Below are 10,823 nucleotides of genomic sequence, written 5' to 3' on the forward strand. Positions count from 1 at the left end.
TACATACATACATACATACATACATACATTACATACATACATGCATACATACACTTAACATGTAGCACGAGATTTGGCGATATTCCTTTTTTTTTAGACAACACTATTGACGGCCACGGACTTATTTTACACCTGAGTGCGATGAGAGAATGGGGACTCGAATCCAAGAACCTTCCGATCCGAAGGCGAGTGTCATATTACTAGACTACATTGCCTTCAATATATGTCATTCTGAACAATCAGGTTTTTGTCATATGAAGTCAATAAATGTCATTGGTTTAAAACTCAATTTTCAATTCCAAAGCTTCATTTATAACCGAAACCCCTACATTGATGCATAAACACGCACAAGCAATCCAATAGGATTTAGAAAAAAATGAATTTTCAAAATAGGGATCACAAAAGGACTTTTAAAAATTGAGCTTTTATATAGCAGACGCTCTAGGAAACCAAAATAAAATTTTCATGCCGTCGTATTCTATGGTACTCAATCAGGCATACAATATCACTGTCCCTAGAATATAATATTGGTTTGTTCTGGAGTGCAATATATGTACCTACGTACAAAATAAGTACAAAATAGATTCAATGAGAAGAAAAATCAAGCTATGCATACTTACTTGAAAATAAGTATACCAATGGTGATAGCGATATAATATAGATTATTGCATCTGTGGATTTAAAAGAGGAGAAATAAATTAAATGCCATTGGTTAATAAATTAGCAAATAAAGAACCGTTTTTACAATTCATGGATAGTCAACTACTGTTTTATGAAAATGTGAATGCATATTTCAAATCAGTCTGAATTATTCTCGGATATATGACAAAACACTTTGACATTTAAATTTATATCTTATCTGTCGTAGACTGACCCACATACTCATGATTTTTAAGTCTCTGAGTTAAGACTTTATGAGGGTTTGCGGTTTTCTTAATCAATCAAGATGTTTAATTTTTATTTTTTCTGACGGAAGAGTTAGTGGACGGCAGGACAGTTTGTGTCAGTAATAAATTACAAACATTCTCATAATTTGTGCGATATTCAAATCAGTCCTTTGAAAATGAGAAATATGTCATTCGTAGGTAAATTATAATAATAAAAGCTTGTCTCAACGCATAACTATAATATTTCATAGAACAAAATTCTCAATTTTGACGACAGTCAACGATTTTGACACTCTTTTACTTTTAGAGCAAAACTCTTATAGACGACAGCCTAGAGAATAAAGTGAAATTTATTGCAATAATGATCACCGTGGAAGTGGTGGGAGGGGGGGGGGGGGCAGGGAGTACCGTGCACCGAAACAATTTGGACCAATTCTTTTTGTTCTTATAACGTACAGTATTTAAAATGCGTTAAAATGGACGACAAAATATGATTTTGAAGTCTCAAAAGAGACGCCTAAACTTAAATGAATATGGATTTATATTTTCCGATCAATAGACACGTTACTGACCACAATGCATCAGTCATCAGGCTCGCTCGCCAGAAGCTCTTGAAAATTAAAACAAAACAAGAAGGACTCAAAATGATAAGATATCTTACTGCAGATTTGTAATCCCAGTAACATGGCGAGACAAGACATCATGAAAAGTGACAAGAGGTGACACACAAGGCAACAAAGGTCAAGGCCACTTTTCTTGGGCTCCAGCTTGTCCAGCGATTTAAGTTTTATGCTGCAATTAATTCTGGCATGCTTCTGAGAGGTTGGCATATCTTGATCGTCGACGTCGTCGTCGTCGTCGTCGTCGTTAGCGTTTAAATCGCTTAAATCGTCAAATTGGAGGGCTAATCCTAGACTAAAGATGAGGTGAGTGTGGATTGGAATGGTATAATTTGGGCATAAGGCGACAAGAAGGCCTCCGACTCCTGGAAAAGAGAAATAAGAGTATGTTTTCATATGGCATGTAACAAACCTGGTCATTCTGATGTTATGTCGGAATTGACTAGCTGAAGAAAATTGAGTTTAAAGTAAAAAAATAATTGTAAAACAAACAAACAAAATTGGTTTTTGAAGGTTAAGATTGAAACACGTTCTCCATATTGAAGGCATTTATGCATTTATCCTATTGCTAGTTCTATAAGCTTTGTTTAAAATTCCCACGGATATTGTAAGGGTCCTTAGTTCACAAAAGTAGCGACTTGTGCTGTGTGAAATAAAAATTAAGTTATATTCCTATAATATAATATAATAAATAAAATTTCATATACATATAATATTACTTCAATGATGCCAAGTCTGCAAAGATAGATCATCATCAAGCCCTACTGCAACCTCCTCGTGGTGTCGAACGGTAACAGGTCAAGCTGGCCAACTGCAGAGGGCGACAAGAATAGGCAATGGCAAACCATTCTTGTAACTTTGCCGAGTTAACTGCATGAATAAGTCCAAAAAGTTAAACGGTGACAGCGTAAAGGGGAGCATGTTTTCACGGAAGACTGCTGCCTCGCTCGGTTGGGAGCGTGATGTTCGTCAGGTCACACCGAACCGTCAGCCAATTACTAGGCGAAATAAATTTCACAAATGTGACAAAACCAAAATTGGGACATGGAATGTCAGGACCTGTGCCCAAAAGGAAAACTAAACAACATTCTAAAAGAAATGAAACGGCTCCAAATAAATATTCTTGGCCTGGCAGAGATGAGATGGAAAGAGCAGGGAACCATGTCAAAACAAGAAAACAACACGACATATAAGATCATATGGAGTGGTGGAACCTCTTTCCAAAAAGGAGTAGGGATGATCTTAGACCAAAAATCAACCAAATTTTACAAAGGGCACGTAGCAATCTCAGACAGAGTTTTGCTGGTTAAGCTAAGAGGACCTGTAGTTGACACCAATATTATTCAAGTTTATGCACCAACAGAAGAGGCGACAGATGCAGATATGACAGAGTTTTACCATTCACTAGACAAAGCAAAACGAATGTGTAAATCACAAGAAGTCCTTATGGTAATGGGGGACCTAAATGCTAAGATTGGCAGAGGCAGAGATGGTGACATAATCGGACCACATGGACTCGGAGACAGAAATGAACGAGGAAACATCTGGGCAGATTGGTGTAGAACAAATAAATTAATGATTTCAAACACCTGGTTTCAACAACACCCAAGAAGAACCTGGACATGGCAATCACCAGGGGACAGAGCAAGGAACCAGATAGACTTTATAGCAGTATCATCAAGATTCAGAAATGGCATATTAAATTGCAAAACCTATCCAGGCGCCGATGTAGACAGTGACCATGTCCCAGTTGTTTGTACAGTAAGGATAAAGTTTAAAGCTATTCAGAGAACAGCTGGTAGAATAAAGAGGGATTACAGGTTATGCAAAGACAATGGCATACAAACAAAAATGAGAGAAGAATTTGAAAATGCACTCATGATACAAAGCCAAAGTGAACCTGATAACGAAAAATGTGAAAAACAATTTGATATATTCCAAAAGTGTGTCAAAGCAACTGCAGAAAAGCATTTACCAATAGCTCAAATAAACAGCAAAAAGGAATGGATGACAAATGAAATTCTAAACCTATTTGAAGAAAGACGAAAATGCAACAGAGGGTCTGCAGAATACCAAACATTGAACAACCACATTAAATCCAAATGCATCGAGGCACACGAGAACTATCTAGACTGGAAATGCTGCGAAATCGAAAAAGAATACAAACCCAACCCCCAACAAGCTCACCAAAGAATAAAAGAACTATCAGGGAAAAGGAAAAGCAAAGCAGCAGGAAGTTGTATCCAAAACAAACAAGGGGAACTGCTATTTGAAGAACAACATATAGAAAGCCGATGGGTAGAATACATAGGCGAACTGTACAATGATCCAAATAGAAATGAACCACCACTGAAATTCAAAGAACCATTAAGCGGACCAAACATCACCAAAAGTGAAATTGAACATGCCATGGAACGAATGAGGGATGGTAAAGCAACAGGCCCTGATGAAATATCTGTAGAGGTATTAAAAAGCCTAGGAGATCTAGCAATTGATGAACTTCACATATTATTCAACAATATATACAATACTGGGAAAATTCCAGAAGATCTCTGTAACTCTATTTTCATAGCAATACCAAAGAAAGCAGGTGCAGTCAGATGCGAAAATTTTAGAACTATAAGTTTAATAAGCCACATCAACAAAATACTGTTGCGTATAATTATCAACAGGCTAAGGAATAAGATTAACCCCGAAATCGCAGAAGAACAATATGGATTCCAACCTGACAGAGGGACAAGGAACGCAATATACCTCCTCCGTGTTTTAAGTGAAAGAGCTATACAGGTTCAGACCCCACTATACCTCTGTTTTGTCGACTACAAAAAAGCTTTTGATAGAGTACGCCACGAAGAAATACTAAAACAACTGCACTCCATTGGCGCTGATGAGAAAGACCTCAGACTCATGCAAACATTATACTACACCCAGCAGGCATCTATCAAAATCGGAAACTCTACAGGAAATTCCATTCCTATTAAGAAAGGAGTCCGTCAAGGGTGTGTTGCCTCACCAGATCTGTTTAATCTATACCAAGAAACAATCATGAGGGGCATAAATAATATGGAGGGAATAAAAGTAGGAGGTCACAACATAAATAATATAAGATACGCAGACGATACGGTACTCATTGCAACATCAGAAATCCAACTTCAAAAGATTGTTGACAAAGTGGTAGTAGATAGTGAAGCCAAGGGAATGGAAGTGAATATCACCAAAACGGAATGCATGGTAATACAGAAAAACCCCGAAAACAACAACACCTGCAATATAACGATTCACGGCGAGCAACTTACCAACGTAGAAAGTTTTAAATACCTAGGTTCAATAGTGACAACAGATGGAAGATGTAACCGAGACATACGAGCAAGAATAACTCAAGCCAAACAGGCCTTCATGGACCTGGGAAACATTTTGAAAAACAAACAGATGTCGTTCGGGATTAGATTCCGAGTCTTGAAGTGCTACGTGTGGCCAATCTTGTTATACGGATGCGAAAGCTGGACTACAAATGCAGAAACACAAAAGAACATTGAAGCTTTTGAAATGTGGTGCTTGAGAAGGATGCAGAGAATATCGTATACTGCACACAAAACGAACGAAGAAGTGCTAAAACAAACATACCAACAAAGGAAACTAATGCCCTTAATAGTGGATCGACAACTATCCTTTTTCGGACACATAGTAAGGAAAGATAAGAATGAATACCTGGCAAGTTGTGGAAAAATACCTGGTAAACGCGCCCGGGGGAGACAAAGAAAAACACTCATAGACCAACTGAAGGGCTTCACCAACCTAACAATCCAAGAGCTGTTTGAAAAAGCAAGAGACAGGGAGGAATGGAGAGAGATAATTCATGCAGTATCCGAAGCCTGGACCAGGCATGGAACCTAGAAGAAGAAGAAGAAGGTGCTATACTATCCATGAGGATTTATATTTGGAATATGAGCCTTCCTTTATTTTTCCTGCAGGGGCTTTGCTTGACATTCATCCTATTAAATTTATCATATAGCAACTCGACAATATTATACTGATAGTTTTACAAGAATAAGAAGATTGTTAACCGGGTCATGCATCCACCAATGGTTTTATTTACATGGAAAGATACATTTATAAATGTTAAAGTACATTTCAACTCTGTACAATATCTAGACTGATAGCCATGAAAAAGTCCAATAAAACCACAACGGTAATAATAATATAAACTACATCGAAGTAAGAAAAATAATGTTTAACATAATATGTTTAAGATGAGTTTCACCAACATTGCTCAATGCATTCCCATTTTTTTAAAAAATAGCAACGTATTGCGACTGAGTGACGGTCTTGGCAGCGTGGTCCGCTTTTTCGGTGATGATAATGCAAATCTATTAGTACCACTGGAATCATCTTTGTTCCGACATAAATGTCGTGGGTTCAAGTCCCACTGTGTGTGTGGGGGTGACGCGAAGTTGTCATTAGAAAAGCAAAAGCGATTTGCTATAATTTTCTCCCAAACTAGGTAAGGGTCATTTTGATCGATCGATATTTGATGGACGATTTTTTTGGCCACAATTTCAAATACGTGTTTTTCCAGAGCACGGTAGTATTGGCTTTGAACTCCTTGTAAAGCATTTGGATGATGTTCAATTTATTAAAAACTAAAACTGTATATAAAAGTTCATGTTTTTGGTGTTATCTATTTTTTTTTTGTTTTTTTTTTTTTTTGTTTTTTTTTTTTGTGATGGGGTAAGGGCAAGAATTCATGGCAAGAATTAGGCAATTAATGCCTTGTATATTAAACGTCAATAGCCTTTGTTTGAATTTGGATTCTAGCCATGATTAAATAGAGGTTATAACTTTATCCGACGGACAAGCTGACCTCCATATCTTACCGAGGAATCCAAGAAACATGTAATTGCACCCAAATACTAGTTTCTCCGAATGCTGTGCGCTGGAATGACAAGGTGATGTTATGAAAGACGGTAAGGACGATGAAACTGGCGATGAATAAGAATATGATCTCGATGTAGTTCTAGGCTCAGTGATGATCTTAATGAGAAGGACTGCCATAGACAATAGAAGTTGTATGATGATGACGCTTTCACTCATCGACGCGGATGTAGTTGAGATGAGCAAAAGCCAGGAGGATTCCATGCCAGGTGACAATAACATGGAATGCCAGGTTGAATCAACCCTGCCAATGAAAACAAACAACAGAACAATAGTTCAGATTAGTGAAATAAATACAAACAGGCAAACATGAAAAAAATAACCCCAACAATAACCAAAAAAAAAAAAACAGACAAAACATTTTATTACATGTTTTGACTCTAATGTGAAGTAATATTCAACTTAAAAGAAATATGGAAGCAGGTATAGAAAGATAACAACTCTTTGTGTACACCACCGTATGGTGATCTGTAATAAAAGAATAAATAAGCATTTTGTAAAAGAGACAAAACAAAACTAATCAAATAAAATCAAAACTAAAAAAAATAAAGTTAAATAAAACGTTTACAAATGTTGACCTTCTTAAAACAGGTAAGAATTCTTTTTCATTGTGTAAATGTTATCAATTTATCTTGTCCCATGGACTTAGTTAATAAATGTATCGAGCGATCAAATCTTCGTTGACTCACAGAATGTTGGTGTTTGTCTCAACTTTATAAAGTTATATTCGAAATGAAATTAAAACTTGAATAAAACTAAAGCGATTGTAGAGTGCGATATCCGTGCTCAAAGTGCTATCTAAGGTGTTTCTAGCCAACAGCAACACTTATTATGTAGGACGAGACGTCACGCCTTTTAGCAAATTTATTTTTCCAACAGAGATAATACTGTTAAGTGCAAGGTCCTCATTTTACACCATGAGTGAAGAGCCTTTTCCAAGGATTCAACTATGCACCGTTTAAAGTAGGACTCGAAACCAGGACTTTTCGACACAAAGGCGAGTGTCATATCACAAGACCATATAGGCCCACAATTCACGGCTAAACATCTGAAAAGGAAATACAAACCAAATGCATTGTGTGACCGTGTCAGAAATAAGAGGTGAATTGATTGAAATTAACAAAATAAAATGAATGAACCAACAATCACAATAATGCTGGTCCTCACTTAGACCTGGCAGAGATCACTTCTTTGAGATAGAAAGGCAAGCGGTTTTACAAGTACCAAATAGTCTCAAGTAGGTGTGCACATATTTGTAGGTCTGATAACCGAACGCATTTATGGGCTTGATTTAACATTGTGGTAATGGAAACTATTCTGCGTTAGTTTGAAATAAATAACAATGTGAAATTTAATGTAAGCTTCACTTTAATTACGAAAACAGATAGAATGGACGTTTCCGGTTTCCCCTTTTACAACAAACGGGATGAATGAAACACTACAGATGAATGAGACCTCATTCATCTGTAGTGTTTAATTCATCCTGTTTGTTGATAAAGGGGAAACCCGAAACGTCCATGATCCACTTTATCTGTTTTCGTAATTAAATTGAAGCTTACATTAAATTTTACATTGTTATTTATTTCTTCGAGCTTCGAGCAGCAACATTTACATTCATGTGTTAGTTTGAGAGCATTTACATTATAACAATGAGCCCATAACAATTTGGGTTTATAAGACCGTCAAACAAGTACAAATCACCTCAAGGGTTTTCTCACATAGCAATTTTTAATGACCCTACCTTAGTAAGAATTGAGAGTGAAGCAAGCGCCATACACTAAAACAAATTAACAAATCAACATATAAAAACACAAACTAATAAAACAAAACACGACAAATAAAAACAAGGAAAAAAGAATCAAAACACCAACAAAAAAATCCCCAAAAAAAACAATATTACAAAGAATCAAAATCACACCAGAGCAAAATACACATTCGCACAAAACACACACATACACATAATAATGTAAAGAATACTATAACACTCACCGGCACCCCAAAACAGCCACACAATGACTGATATGATAGAGACGAGCCATCCATCTTGAATGGTCATCGATCTCAATCGTCTTTTGATACAGGGGCAAACCGAGTCATAACAACATTTCTCAGGAATCAACATGTTTGATTCCAGGTCGCCTCGGGTGCTGCCATGACAAGGGAAACGATCTGGTCCTGAATTAGATATAAACAAATAAATAAAATTAAATAAAACAAAATTCCCGTTATTCATCCCCAAGGTGAAATTTGTCTTTAGGGTCTATTCTAAGGGAAGACTGGAATAACCCAGACGTCAGCCGCAGTGCAGTGCCACAAGATGAGCTAAGGCGAGGTGACTTGCTCCAGGCCACACAGCGGAGTGGGTAGCCGGACTCGGTACCTTCGGGTACGAAACAAAGACTGGACCACGCTGCTCCTATTTGATGCTATGCGCTTAGGTTAAAAAATGCTCATAACATCCGACAGCTTGCGCACAAACACACAAAAGTATGTGTAACCTCAAACTTCTATAGTCTGATTGATACAATTTAGTAAGAACTATCCTTAAAATGGCTGGCTAAAAACAATAAAAAAGAGCAGACTGACGTCAAATTTGCTCCTTCTCTTGATGCTGTGCGTTTAGTTAAAGTATTCACAACATACGCCAGCCAGATAAAACGTACCAACACACATAACGATGTTCAACCTTGAACGTTTTGATTGATACAACTTAGAGTTGATCACTAAGATTAAGATCACCTCAACCGTCCATAAACAATAACAAGGAGCTGGGCGGCGTCACAGTTTCGTTCCTTCAAATGACTGAAGTTGGCGTCTTTCCGTTTCATTCATTCTATACTAGTTAATCTATGGTTAAATGCATTCTGGGAATATTTTTTCTTCAAAAAGAAGTCTAAAAAATCGAGGGCGACAACTACTTTTTTATGACGAGCTAACCAAATGTTTTGGTAACCTCCCCTTATAAGGAATAAATGTTCAAACCTGTAGATTGGGAAAAAAAGGGGGGGGGGGGGGGGGGGGGGACACATGATAAATATCATGGGTTATGATAATATACAATTGTTGAACTTGTTTAGGTTTTCAGCATGGAGTTCTGACCAATGCACGATATTAGGAGTGCTACTCGTATTACCAAGAACGAGTGCCTGAAACCAATAGAAGTTCAAAATTATATTATGACACCTCTTGAGCTTTTAAAAAACAATTCAGCTTTTATGTAGCGCATTATCCACTGAACGTGCTCAAAGCAATTTACTATATATATATATATATATATATATATATATATATATATATATATATATATATATGAGTGTTGGTGGGTACTTGTAGGTACGAAAGTGCTCGATAATGGTGGTTAGAGCTAATATATAATGTAAATTTTCACTCACATTTTTTTGGCCGAGACGACTCGTTTCTGTGTTTTTCCTTTAATTCACACTTCTTCAGTCGGCATAATCCATTCTGTTTGGAGTTTTCTACGGACATGACAGAATGGATTATGCCGACTGAAGAAGTGTAAAAAACACAGAAACGAGTCGTCTCGGCCAAAAAAATGTGAGTGAAAATTTACATTATATATATATATATATATATATATATAATATATATATATATATATATATATATATATATATATATATACACACACAAACACATACATATAGATAGATAGATGGATATATATATATATATATATATATATATATATATATTATATATAGAGAGAGAGAGAGAGAGAGAGAGAGAGAGAGAGAGAGAGAGAGAGAGAGAGAGAGAGAGCACGCACTTTCGATGTGACCGAGGGGTAGTGGGTTTCCAGTGGAGATGTGATTTAAAACGACCATGGTTGTGAGAGTTCCTTACTATTTTGATTGGTCCGTCGTTTCGTTTGAAACCAAATTCTTGTCAGGAAGGGTACAATAGATGTAATACAGGCTGCGGGACTCAGGATGACGAATGTCCTGTTCCCAAGGGCCGCCAAAAGGTTATTGACAGCAGAATGGACCGTGACCGTGATAAAAGCCACTGCCACCAATATCCATACAGCAGCCTTTTTACTGCGTCTGTCGAGTGAAAGTAAATAGAAGGTTAAAACTCTTACTATTAGCTTTTTTGCGCGGCTTTGTTGCATTGCATGACACCCGCTTTCGGGCGGTAGGTTCATGGTTCGAGTCCTGCTCTGGGCGATAGGAAGGTTGAATCTTTGGATTAAACTCTCTTATCATTCATATTCGCTCACCGCACTCAGATGAGAAATTAATGAATGGTCATAGCCTCTGTTGACAAAAATTGTAACAGCGCCTTACAGGCATTCTGTCTCATGTACTATAAAAAAGCTCAAGTTTTTTTTCTCATGATTGTTTGATATCGCTTTATACTT

The 10,823-nt window shown here is 36.9% G+C and overlaps 1 protein-coding gene across 1 annotated transcript; it reads right to left on the reverse strand.

Annotated features, from left to right (window-relative positions):
* Positions 1–620: 620 nt before the first annotated feature.
* On the reverse strand, positions 621–10,506 carry LOC144961170 (uncharacterized; the record flags this gene model as incomplete). The annotated part of the gene is made up of 6 exons (XM_078894459.1): positions 621–671; positions 1,549–1,872; positions 6,382–6,683; positions 7,129–7,150; positions 8,429–8,614; positions 10,307–10,506. Coding segments are annotated over 6 exons (1,085 nt in total), but the record flags the coding sequence as incomplete, so codon positions are not given.
* Positions 10,507–10,823: the final 317 nt, after the last annotated feature.

Source organism: Berghia stephanieae, unplaced genomic scaffold (genome assembly GCF_034508935.2).
Source record: "Berghia stephanieae isolate SIO BIC M18660-M18661 unplaced genomic scaffold, UCSD_Bste_1.3 scaffold1627, whole genome shotgun sequence".
Taxonomy (NCBI): Eukaryota; Metazoa; Mollusca; class Gastropoda; order Nudibranchia; family Aeolidiidae; genus Berghia; species Berghia stephanieae.